At 49.4% G+C, this 12,884-nt stretch overlaps 1 protein-coding gene across 1 annotated transcript; it reads left to right on the forward strand.

The window, feature by feature from the left end:
* The first annotated feature begins 650 nt into the window (after positions 1–650).
* On the forward strand, positions 651–3,398 carry LOC148755324 (PRAME family member 20-like). Its single transcript, XM_088791371.1, has 3 exons — positions 651–928; positions 1,373–1,942; positions 2,825–3,398. Exons 1-3 carry the CDS (start codon positions 654–656, stop codon positions 3,396–3,398), a joined length of 1,419 nt encoding a protein of 472 aa, XP_088647497.1. The 5' UTR covers positions 651–653.
* The last annotated feature ends 9,486 nt before the right edge of the window (positions 3,399–12,884 follow it).

A 12,884-nucleotide genomic window follows, 5' to 3' on the forward strand; every position in this document is an offset into this window, starting at 1 on the left:
GTGATTTTACTAGTTAGGCCTTCTTTTCTAGCTGAAAGCTTCGGAACATTCCATATGATTGTAAAGAGTAGAGTCTATACTGAATGTGAACTATTTGTTCCCCTGAACTCCTTCTAATAGATGTAAAGAGATAACACACAGAAATGTACGTGTCAGGGTTTTTTTTTTACCTTTAAGCTTTGTTACACAACTTTTTTACAGTTTGTCATTTAAATTTTTAAAAGATGAATGGCATCCATTTTAGGAGCATCACCTCAATCTTTCCCAGCCAGGTTAACTGGGAACTGAGGGTGTAGGCTGTGTTGGACCACATGAGTGATGGTCCCCCCACAAGGGTGGGGGTCAGCTTTGTCTCCTTGGTACCCACTTCCCAGTGGGACTGGAATTAAAGCAGGGGGTACTTCTGAGATGCCTGTCCTGGGGCCGGTAGGGGCAGAGCTATGACTCTGTGGCCACCGAGCTCAGAATGCAACTGGGTAAACTGAGGCTCTTCCATCCTTGCCAGAGCAGTGACTTTCGCCCTGAGTTGGTTCCTCTGAAGGGTGGGGGGGTCAGACGATGGGCACGCTCACGGTTGGCCTGAAAAAGACGCTGTGTTCCCTTGATGCTTCCACAGGATTCCCTTTGGGGAAGATTCAAAGACGAGCATCCTGATGCCACCCAGACTCCTGGAACTGGCGGGAAAGAGCCTGCTGAGGGACGAGGCCTTGGCCATCGCATCTCTGGAGTATCTGCCCACTGAGCTCTTCCCGCCACTGTTCATGGAGGCGTTCTGCGGAAGACACAGAAAGTCCCTGATGGCGATGGTGCACGCCTGGCCCTTCACCCGCCTCCCTCTGGGGGGCCTGATGCAAATGCCTCAGCACAAGACCTTACAAGCTACGTTGGATGGGCTTGACATCCTGCTTGCCCAGAAGGTTCGCCCCAGGTAAGGCAGATCCAGGTAGCCTGGAAGAGTCCTGTGCAGCTCGGAACACGGCTGGGATCAGGGAGTGTGGAGGGCCAAAGGGTGGAGCAGAGTTCTCTGATGGTGCCAGCAAAGCTCAGAGAGGCTTTGGCCGTTGCTGAGTCCACGTTGGAAAGTGGAGGACTCTTAAGAGGCTGGGGCACCTGAAAGGACAGGCCCTTACCTCCTCCCGACGGTACTTAAAGGTACTAGAAGTAGAGACCAGGAAGGATGGAAGAGGAAGGAGATGGAGAAAGGCACAGAGGAAAGAAGAGGGCATGGGAGACACTGATGTCGGGATGTGAAGTGTAAGCTCAGAGGGGAAGTCCCATTGCTGCCTAAACTCTGAGATGCTTGGTTTCATGCTGCTGAGCTCTTTCTGTTGACCTTAAAGCATTTTAGCCAATGTCCTGCTTCCCCCCACAGGAGGTGGAAACTGCAGGTGCTGGATTTACGGAATACCGGTCAGAACTTCTGGAGCATGTGGTCTGGAGCCGGGGCCCAGGTGAGCTCCCCGGTGGGACCGGTGGCTGAGGCCAGTTCCAGGACGAGGAAGCGCTTGGCCCCCTTGGAGGTGTTCATCGACCTGAGCTTCAGCAATAGGATCCAGAATCACTTCTTCACCTACCTCATCCGGTGGGCCAAGCGGAGAGCAGGATCACTCCGCCTGTGCTGTAAGACGCTCAAGATTTTTGCGGTGCCCATCGAGAGTATTAAGAAGGTCCTGGCTATGGTGCGGCTGGACTGCATCCAGGAGGTGGAAGTGAATTGCACCTGGAACCTGTCCACCCTGGGGGTGCTTGCTCCTTACCTGGGTCAGATGAGGAACGTGCACACACTCTTTCTCTCCCACATCCACGTGCCGGCCTCCGAAGAGGAGGAGAAGGAGCGGCATGTCTCCCAATTCACCTCTCAGTTCCTTCGGCTGCACCACCTCCGGAGGCTCTGTATGGAATCTCCCTCCTTCCTCAAAGGGCGGCTGCACCAGATGGTCAGGTGAGCAGTGTAACAGTGAACGCACACCCTAGAGTGTCGAGAGCATTGCCTTGTTTGCTGCTCTAGCCTCAAGTGTGGTCTCATGGAACCACCCAAAAGAAAGGTGGAGGGACAAACGGGGATAGAGCTTCTGGAAAGAGACACCGTACTAGGAAGCTATACAGTGGGGGTTCAGACCTAGCGAACGCTTCCCTAGGAAGCGATGTCCAAATTAAGATGACTTAGGATAAGGGGTGAGTGAGGAGGGAAAGCCACATCAGACTTCAGTGTTTCCAAAGATAAGCTCTGCCCACTAGTTGCATGAATGCGCATGAGCCTGTTTCCAATTCCCCATCTGTAAAAGGTTGCTTTGCGCTCCAGGTGAGGTAGTTAATACAGGAGAAATGCATGATTCTGGAGATAAAGGAGCAGGGGTGAAAAGGATTATAAAAAGTGACAAGTGGTTTGCAGTAACGGACACCCCAGTTGATGTCATACATCAGAAGAACTAGCCTCAAGTGGCCCAGAGATCTGGGTGCCTGGGGTTCAAGCAGGAAGGAAGAAGGAAGCCTGTCTGAGTTGAGAGCATTTTGGCCTTGGCTCCCAACATTGAAACTCAGTGATGCCCACGGAGCCAGGCTCTCCTGAGCATATTCCAGGGCATTCCATTATGTCCATTCATCCTCATAAGTAAGTGGAGTGCTCTGCTTGACCGGTGAGGAAAGGGAGCTTGGGCGAGTTGAAAAGACTCAGGCTAACATGAGACCGGGCGCCCTGGGTGGTGGCCTTCATCAGATGGTCAGAAGGACCCTGGGCTTGGTCGACTCGGTCCTCTCCCACCTTGAGGCCCCCCTTTCCCCGCTACTCCTGTCCCCCAGAATTAACTGCTCCGTCTCTCCCCAGCTGCCTGCAGACGCCCTTGGAGACCCTCTCAATAACTAACTGCCCGCTTATGGAATCAGACTTGAAGCATCTGGCCCAGTCCCCAAACCTCAGTCAGCTAAAGGGCCTGGATCTGAGTGGTGTCACCCTGGCCGATTTCAGTCCCAAGCCCCTCCGAGCGCTGCTGGAGAAAGTTGCATCCACCCTCCAGGACCTGGGCTTAGTTTATTGTGGGATCGTGGACTCCCAAGTCGAGGGCATCCTGCCTGTCCTGAGCCGCTGCCGCCAGCTCAGGACCTTCAGAATCTCCGGGAACCCCCTCTCCATGGCCACGGTGGAGAAGCTGCTGTGTCACATGGCCGGGCTATGCAGCTTAAGGCTAGAGCTGTACCCCGCCCCTCTGGAGAGTTACAGCTCCGAGGGTGCTCTCGAGAGGAGGAGGTTTGCCCAGATTCGGGCTGAGCTGATAGAGATTCTGAGGGACTTGGGACGGCCCAGGACCATCTGGCTTAGCACCAGCCCCTGTCCTCACTATGGCAACACGACATTCTATGACACGGAGCCCATTCTATGCCCCTGCTCTTGCTCTGCTTAGTGAGGTGCATTTAGCAAAAGCTTTCTTCTGGGCACTTGGAAACTGAAACCTAGGACCGAGGTGCATTATAAAGGGAACACGCCCATGGTTTCAGACATGTGCTCGGTGCAAATGGGAGAAGGAAGGTGATCCAGCTGGGGCTCAGGATTGCAGGGGGAAATGCTGACTAGAGAAGTTAATGGGACCTTAGGGGACAAGTGTCCTAGAGAGTCCGAAACATGAGTCTGAGTTGCCGGAAGGGGATCTGGGCTTGAGAGACACGGGTGGGAGTTACCCTGAGGTGATGGTTGTAAAGCAATGTCACAAATAAAGGAAACTTCAGTGGCAACCATCTGGGGTCCTCCATGATATATTAACCTGCTTCCCCAACTTGCATCTCAGAACTCTCCAGTTACTAAAGAAAAAATGTCGTTGAGTTGTCAGGATCTATCTCTAACTGCTGGGTTGAGGTTCGGCCCCAGGGGTTCACAGCACCATTTTTATCATTCCCTCCAGTTCTCCGGGCATCTTGCCTCCTGATTTCCATGGCTGCTCCGTGGGTTAATATACACAACTGGAATATATATTCCACTACATGGCTAATGAGCCGTTGGCGTGAAGGGCTCTTGGTGGGGGCTCTCACTGCTGACTCAGGCCAGAACCTTGAGCGTGAGCATGTCTCTCCTCCAGGTGCATCCATAAGTCTCAGTTCCTGGCCTTTGGCTGTGAGGAAAGGGCTTCACTGCACAAGGCAGGGCCCCCACGTCTGGAAGGGGTCGCCCACACTGCAGACCAGCCACGGCCTCTGGGTCTTACCAATAACTCATGCCTCTCATCCTGGTGGCTGGCAATCCTTCGCAAATTAAACTTTCTGTGGCCAGGAAAGATATTTGGGTTCTTTTTAGCAAAATTAACTAAACTCATATGGGCATATAACATTAAAAAGTATATTTCTATATCGCATGAAAACCATACCCTTTTTGAGGGGCTAGGGCATATCAATGAGAGATTGACTTTATTCCCATGACACCTTCTGTCTCTCCCTGTCAAAGAAGACTCCATAGGATAGCATGTTTTGAAATCAGTATATCAGGATAAGTAATAACCAGTTGCAGCTGGTTTCAGCCTGTCCCCACGGGGAGCTCTGGAGCGTGGAGTGTACCACAGTGTGGGTCCCACCTGGAGGCCAGGGGGGCTGCTTTTGTGGGATGCCTGGGGCAGGGCTGACAAGGGGCCTTCACTTCTGCGGGGTGGGAGAGAGGGACGTGATTCTCTAGAAGAAGCAGGAGCTGGGAGTCATTAGCCATCACCACTCACAGCAGTTGGAGATGGGCGTGCCCAGTAGAGCAGCTCTTGAGTCCTCTACACCTCGTCCAATCTGTTTCTGGCTGAAGGGATGGGTCTGTGGTCACTGCCGAGTGACCGAGAGATGTACACCAGGTTGTCAGGACAAAAGGCTATGACAACAATGACAACAGCGAAGGTTGCTCCAGGAATTCAGGGCCGGAGCTCTCAGACCCTTGGAGAAAGCTGCGAAGTGCAAACGGGAGACAGGGTTTCAAGAGGACACTTTAAGAACCCTCCCTCCCACCCCCAAATGTACTGGATGAGATCGCTTATCACTCAATTGCTCTTTAAACACATACATATTCAGGATGGGGCAAGGGGAGAGGTTGTCTGAGAGTTAACTCGCTGTCAAAACGTGGCATTTTTTTTCTTCCACTTAACACTGGCTTGCCTTTATGTCCCCAACATCTCCACAATGCCACTCCAAAGGCCCTGGATGAGAAACATTCCATTAACTTTCCATCATGGGCTGGGACTGGCGCCAGCTTCCTATTTGACAGTGAAATCTGTTAGAGCAGGTCCGTGACCCACTTTGATGTGGTTACAGACAGAGGACTCAACCTCCTTGAAAATTCAAATCCCGCCTTGGTCCCTGGAGGAAGACAGTGCAGACTCCGGTTCATTGTAATGATGGCTTCTTCCTGTCGGAGTTCGTCCTCGTGAGACCCCTTATTCCTCAGCAAGAAGAAATGACAACAAAAGAACAGGACGTTATGAAGATTTGCTCCCTTTTGTCCCTTTGGTCTTAAGCGAGGCAGACGTGCATTATTTTTAATCCTTTGGTTAGGACAGAGCATCACCTATGTATTCACCTTGTCTGGCTTGAATGCTTGATGTTTGGGGGAGATTTGTCTCTGTTTAGGACAAAGAAGTGAATCAGAGACACTGAGCAAGAAGGGAAAGAGATGAGATAAAAAGGGATTTTATCTGCCGGTTCCTCTAGGGAAGTAAAAGGTAAAAGTTAGCCTGGAGGCAGTAAGTGCTATTTCCAAGGTCAGAGAAATGTACACTTGAAACCTATACAATTTTACTAACCAATGTCACCCCCATTAAGAGAGAGAGAGACAGAGAGAGAGAGAGAGAGATCAAAACCGTAGACACTAGAATTTCAGTCTGGTGCTCTATATAACCAGGCTTTGAAGAAAAAACAACAACGACTTTTGCCTAATTTAGATCCCACTGGAGGTTCAAGGACATTATAAAAAACTAGTTAATGGTGGTTTTTCTTTTTCTTTTTTTTTCCAGAGAAGCTCAAAATTGATTTTGCATGTTGTGATTCACTGGAGCCGTATTGAGGAGGATCTGGTCAGTGTGATAAATAAGGTAATTAAGCTGGCTGCTTGCCCCCTACCCCCTCCCGCATCTTCTGTACATGGATTTGGTCAAACCCTTTCAGCTTCCCCACAATTCTTTTTGCTCTCAAATAGTTTCTTCTCTGCCCGGAGCCACTTCTGCTTCCTGAGTGAATATGCATATAGGCTGGCTTGGTCAAATGCACTCAGACCTATTTAGGTGCTGCCTAGCATTCAACTGGCAGGATTGTCAGCAAGAGATAAATCAAAGAGCTGTCACCTTCTGCAGCGGCACATTGCAAGGGACATTAACTCGCCTCCAAACAAGACGGAGGTGGCCTTTTTTCTTTGGGGTGAAACGTTCCACTGCAGGAGGCTAGAGTGGGAGTTAGTGCAGGCGTTGCAATTGGCTGCATAACCCTGGCTCTAGGGGTGGAAGGAGACAAGCAGGTAATGCTCTCCCTACCCCAGCCCCACCCCCATCACTTTTTACTAGACCGGCTTCTTCTCCTCCAGGTTTCAGCTTTTATATCAGCTCCTCAGAGAAGCTTTCCCTGACCACATCCACTGTTCCCCATCACTCTGCTGGTTTCCGCCACAGAACAAACATACCGCAATTTGTAATGGTGTGCATTCTTGTTTCTTCTATTAGGTTGGTGCAAAAGTAATTGCGGTTTAAAGGTTAAAAATAAGGGCAAAAACCGCAATTACTTTTGTACCAACCTAATAGATACCCAGCTCCGGGAGGGCATAAGACCTCACCCATTTTATTCATCAGTGTTGACCCAGGAGTGACCCCGTGTCTGGCCCATGTAGGCACTCAATACATATTGTCATTGTTGAAACAGGGGAGGTAATCACTGGTCATTCCTCTTTTCCTTGTCTCCGTATTCAGAACCGAGAGAAGATGCAGGAGTTAGGAGAGTGTACGTCTGGATGTCGACCTTGTTTTAGTTACGCTAAGACCAGAGACAGTGGTTTGGACTGTGGCCAAACAGGTTTTCTAAGTCCCCCACCCACACCTGAAATGACCCTCCCAGGTTGAGCTTCAGGCTTTGAGGATGGGATGGAGGTGACAGAGGAGGAAGTACAGGAAGAGAAGGAGTGGAGGGGAGGGAGAAAGGGAGAAAGTGGGAACCACGAGTGTGGAAAGCTAACGTGTGTGGAGAGCCAGTGCCCTCCTCCAGGACACCTGAGGAGTGGGGAGAACGTGGCCTCCCCCCACCGCCGGGGTCTCTCCCATCAACCCTAGTAAGTGGTCAAACATGTGATGACTCATGGGCTTTCAAGTCAGCAATTCTTTATGGAGCTCCCCAGTGTGGGGCCAGGGGCTGGAAGGTTTTGGTCAGCCTTACTCTTGTCGTGACATGGGTTTCAGGAGAGGCCTGGGCTGATCACATCATTCATTCATTCACTCATTCATTCATTCCCCCCGGGTTTCCTTGGATGGAGGCAGTGCCACTTTGGGTTTTCTGCTCCCTTCCCTGGACTTTACTGAAGAGCATGAGGTGCCCTCTCAGATTTCCCCCAAGTGGCCGATCACAGGAGGCGTCCCATACTGTTGGGCTTCTTGATGTCCTACTTGCATGAAGGATTGTCCATCAGGTCCTAGTTGAAGATTTTTAAAGTATGTATTAGGTTGGTGCAAAAGTAATTGTGGTTTAAAAGGTTAAAAATAATTGCAAAAACCGCAATTACTTTTGCACCAACCTAATATATATATATATATATATATATTTTTTTTTCTTTCTTTTTTTTTTTTTTTTCTGAAAATAGATACAGTTGGAAATCTTTGGTAGAGATGCCACGGTCCTCTTTCAGCCCAGGAAACCTGAGGAACTGTTTCTAACAATCGCTGTTACTGAGGAATTATGCCTTCCTGCTCATCCCATCCAGAGCTATCGGCTCCCGGTGGTTCTGGGTGTTGGAGGGATGGCGGTGGTATAATGGGACAGATATGGCCACTGACTTGCCTATCTCGCCGGGCACATGGCTTCCGATCTGAGCATCAATATGCCCCCAGGAAAAAGAGGGATGATGTGATCTGTCTGCCATGGGGATTTGGAGAACATATACAAAGTACCTGACACATGGTAGGAACTCAAAAGATAGTTATTACCATGATTCTTTTCATCTTCTCCAAGGCCAGTGTCAACCAGGACGTATCCTTATAGCCATTTTACTGCGATCCTGTTCACTAATTCAGTTTTTCTGTGACTTGATGGAACATAACTACTGTGAATAACAAGAACTGACTATACACACATAGACACACACTGTCTCCAGTTTGGGTAAAGATGAAGGATCCAGGGTTAGAGGGGCTCTGAGGGATGTGAATACCCAGTCTGTGACCCCGCCCCCCATGGTGATTTCTACCAATTAGAGTGGGCCCCAATGGAATGGGCTGCCTTGCAAGGTGGTGCTAGTGGTGCCCCAGCAGGGACCCTACCACATGGCCAATCACTGACGGCCAAGCCCCTTGGAGAATCCAATGGGCAGGGGGCCCATTCCATGTGGGAGATGACATTCCAAGGATTAGAGATACTTAGAATCACTTAGAGCCATCATTTTCTACTTGGGCTCTGAGCGTCCCACAGCTGCTGTAATTTTGCTTTTATTTCAATGTTTCCTCTAAGTCTTCTTTTCCAAACAAAACAACATAAGCTCCTGCATTTGTTGTCTGCTGTCTTTATCTTTTCCTTGTCCTTCTGTTCTTTTCACTGGGGACTGCTTGCTAGTGAAGGGACTCACTGGTCAACTCCTGGGGCCGAGGGGTGGGGGAGGCTGCCAGCTGCGGGCTTTGGGTAAAGGTGAAGGACTGCAGTCCTCTGTGTGGCTGATACAGGGAGGGGAGATAGCAGCAATCAATCCTCAGTTATATATAACTGTCTGCCTGTCTGCCTGTAGGGGAGCCACCCCCTTGCCAACTGCCTGCTCCAACAGCTCAGCCCCGGGCAGCCCCGCTCACTTACCCTGAGGGCCCTCAGCAGAGGGTGGGATCAGAGAGGGTAGGAGAGGGGCTTCTGGGCTCCTCTGCTCAGCAGAGCTGGAAGCTTGACCCCTCTGCACATAAATTCTCTACCGTGCCACCTCCATCCTGGTTTCTGAATTTACCCTAACTCTCTCTCTCTCTTCAGTTTGGGTGGGGGCAAGAGGGAGAACTTGGGTTGGCCAGACCTGAGTTCTAGCCCACTTGCTGGCTGTGCAATGTTGGGGGAGCCACCTAACCTCTCTGAGCTGGTTTTCCCTTCTATCAAATGAGCTTAATGGTGCCCTCTTTTTCAGGAGTGTTGGGACAATTGTATGACAGGTGTGTGTGTGTGTGTGTGTGTGTGTGTGTGTGTGTGTGCGTGTGTAGTCAGTTCTTGTTATTCACAGTAATTATGTTCCATAAAGTCACAGAAATGCTGAATTAGCGAATACTGAACATTGCCCCCAGGTGAAATACAGGGTTGGGTTCCTTGAGCCTCTGGTCACAACATTTTTGTCAACTGATCAATGCCTAACTTTGTTTTATGTATGTTTCTGCTTAAAGACATCTCCTTTGATACATATTGTGATAATGGTTTATAACATCAAACTCACAGCCTACAGCACCGTAAGTCAAGCCTGAACGAAGCTTATCTAACACGTGCATTTTCTCCATAAGTTACATCACGGCCCTCTTATGCGGAGGAACACTACACAGCCGTTCACGCTACCCTTGGGAGCCATTGTAGACAGCAAAATCACCAACCAAATGTGCAAAAATACAGAAAACGTAGCGCTACACAGACAGTGCAAAGGTTGTTTGCTGCATGAGAGCCAAACCAGGAGGGCAGAGCAGCCCCTTGGGTGACGTCCGCGGGGACCGTGCCCGTCTGGAGACTCTAATCTTGCACTCTGAGCACAGGCATGTCTGTGAGTGACTACAAAGTGTTGTGACTATTGATTTTGGGGTTGCAAATAAATTTTAGCGAGCAGGCAAATTAGAAAATATAGGTGAACTGAACATATGCATTCCTGGCTCAGAGCCCCAGTCCCAGCTCACATCTGAGATTAAGGATGGGGGAGAACTTTCCAGATATACATATATAACTCACACATATGAGATTTCTAGTTGCCTCTCAATACCCTTCGTCCATGCCTTCCCTAGTGAATAATGTAGCAACAACATTTTATCTGGTCACATGCCACTGCCCCCACCCTTTCAGCTAAATAACTTCATTTCCCAGATTCCCTTAAAATAGTTATGGCCTAGTAACCAAGCTCAAACCAATAATAAGCAGAAGTGTTGAGTGGAACTTCTAGGAAGTCCCCTTAAAAGAGATGGCAGCGTCATTCCCCTCTGTTCCCCCTTCTTGCGTGCTAGGATGCGGAAGTGATGGCTGGAGCTCAAGCAGACGTCTTGCATCATGATGCTACTGACGGCAGAGCCACAGTGAGAAGGAACCTTGGGTTCCTAGAATTATGGAGCAGCCAGAAAGTCCTCGACTGACCTCCTAATCTGAGAGAGAAATAAGCTGCTCTCTTGTTCATGTTACTGTTACCTGGCTTTGTTGTTGTTTGCTTGTCTATTGTTACGTTTAGCCAAAACCAATCGTAAGTGACACCAGAGGGTTCTAATCCTGCTTTGCCATTAACCAGCGCTACAATTTTACTGCGGTCACGTCACCTCTTTGTGCACACAGTCAGGAAGGTACTGGAAGAGGTGCCTGGTGTCCCGAATCCCAGAAGGAAAGATGTTAGCAAGGTAATATTCACACCAGCAAATTGGTGGGGAAAATAAATTAGTAGCAATCAAAACACTTTCCCATTCTAAAAATCTCTGATTGTAACCAGTCTGAAACATAAGCCTTTCATAGGACACATTCACAGGGTCATTTTCCTAAGATGGATGGGAGGGGAGATGTCGTTGTCATGGAGATGCCCCTGTGATGCTACCCAGTGCCAGTCAGCCACAGAGAAGATGAGAGGCTGACAAATGACCAAAGGAACCCGTGCCAGGAGGGAGTGTCAGCATGTGGTCAGAAAGTCCAATCAATCAGAAGGATGGCAGCCTGGACCTGGCCAAAGGAAGCCACTGTTCTTTCCCAGCCTCAGGAACCAGGATATGGAACACACCAAGTTGCGGAAGCAGGGGTTTCTTGAGCAAGAAAACCGGAGATGGCTCCAACTCACCACAGGCAGAGATGGCCAGAACCGGGCAGTCTGGGACCCCTGCAACAATGGACTCTAAAAGTATAGCCCAGCCAATGCCCAAGTCCCAGCAACAGAAGAGGCTTCCTGGCAGGGGGAGCTATGTGGCCCCCAAAAGATGGAATTTCAGATCAAGGTAAGGGCATCTTTGCCCAGGTGGGCCTGGACTCAGGAGGTGCCATTACCAATAGATCGATCGATCGATCGATTGATAGATATCCCCTGTCATGCAGGGTCTCTGGTCCCCGCATAAGAACGCAGGACATGGTGAGGCCAAAAAGGAACACCAATGGAGCCGTGGATAGGAGGTTCATACCACTATAGTCTCGCTGGCGGCTGGGTTGGAGACACAGGAAGCAGGAGCCACACGATCTGCAATCTGCCGTCCGCTTCTCTGCCAACCAACCAACAACCCTAGCGTAGCCACGGCAGTTATATCAGTGGCTAATGGCTAACTGGTTACAGCTGATGGCCAACTAGTTACAGCTGATGGCCATCTATTACCAGAGCCAGCACCTTTCCACGTGAGGTCGAGAGCCTGGAAACTGCTCTCCTGGCTCTGTCCCCACACTCCCTCTGTTTTGGAAGTTCCAGCTGTTATCTTTTAAAAAACAATGTTTACCCCAAACTTGATGAACTCTTTTCAGAGACGTAAGCTGCCTACTGTCTTCCATTTCCATATAGCACGGGGGAAACAGGATTTGAGGTTAGGTCTGCCAAGGAGATCCAAAGGTGTTCCTTGTTTTTGTTTTTCTCTTTTTCATTTCTTGATCTTTTTTCAAACATATTTAATTTCTTTTCTAGGGCAGGGGCTGTACCCTGCTGCCTCTCTAATCCCCCGTTGAACTATTTATATTCCTCACCCAAGATCCCAGCAGAAAGGAGGGCAGGGCTGGCAGCAAATCAACCCTGGATTTCAATTGATCCTCTGTGTCTGCGACACCCGAGCAGAATTCTCCTTGCAGAGCCTGTGGCTACTCAGGCCTGTCCACACGCAGGGTCTGTTGTCTGCAAGGTCACTCAATGTCACAGAGGGTCCCTAGATGCGCCGGGTCCCGACACTCTCTCCTTCACCACAAATTAAGAGCTAAGAGAGACAGATTTTTCATGGCCACACAGGGAGAAACCCCAGGCATTGAGTACACAGTCAGGAAGGTACTGGAAGAGGTGCCTGGTGTCCCGAATCCCAGAAGGGAAGATGTGAAGTTAGCCATGGAGTCGTTCCCAGGGCATCTGGTGTCTAGTTACCCACAGAAAAACTGTGGCCCAGAGACACTGAGTGACCTGCTTAAGATCAAGGGCATTCAGGACTCCTCAGCCATGGAAAGGAACGAACTGCTGATACATGAATCTCAGAACAGTTGTGCTGAGTGCAAGAAACCCAACCAAAAAGAATTCCTACTCTATGGTTCCACTTAGGAAAAAACTTTAGGAAATGCGAATGAATCTAGTGACAAAGTAGATCAATGGTAGCCTGGGGCTGGGGAGGGGTGGTAAGAGGGATGACAAAGGAAACCCTTTGGGATGAAGACTGTTCATGATCTTGATTGTGGTGATGATTTCATGGGGATAGATAGATCAATTGATTGACTAATTATCAAATTATATTCTTTAAACATGTGTAATTGATTATATGTCAATTACATCAATAAAGTTGTTCAAACAAAACACAAAAAAAACCTTTTCCATG

The sequence above is a fragment of the Rhinolophus sinicus genome, chromosome 14 (genome assembly GCF_057876585.1).
Source record: "Rhinolophus sinicus isolate RSI-liver-muscle chromosome 14, RSI-T2T, whole genome shotgun sequence".
Classification (NCBI taxonomy): Eukaryota; Metazoa; Chordata; class Mammalia; order Chiroptera; family Rhinolophidae; genus Rhinolophus; species Rhinolophus sinicus.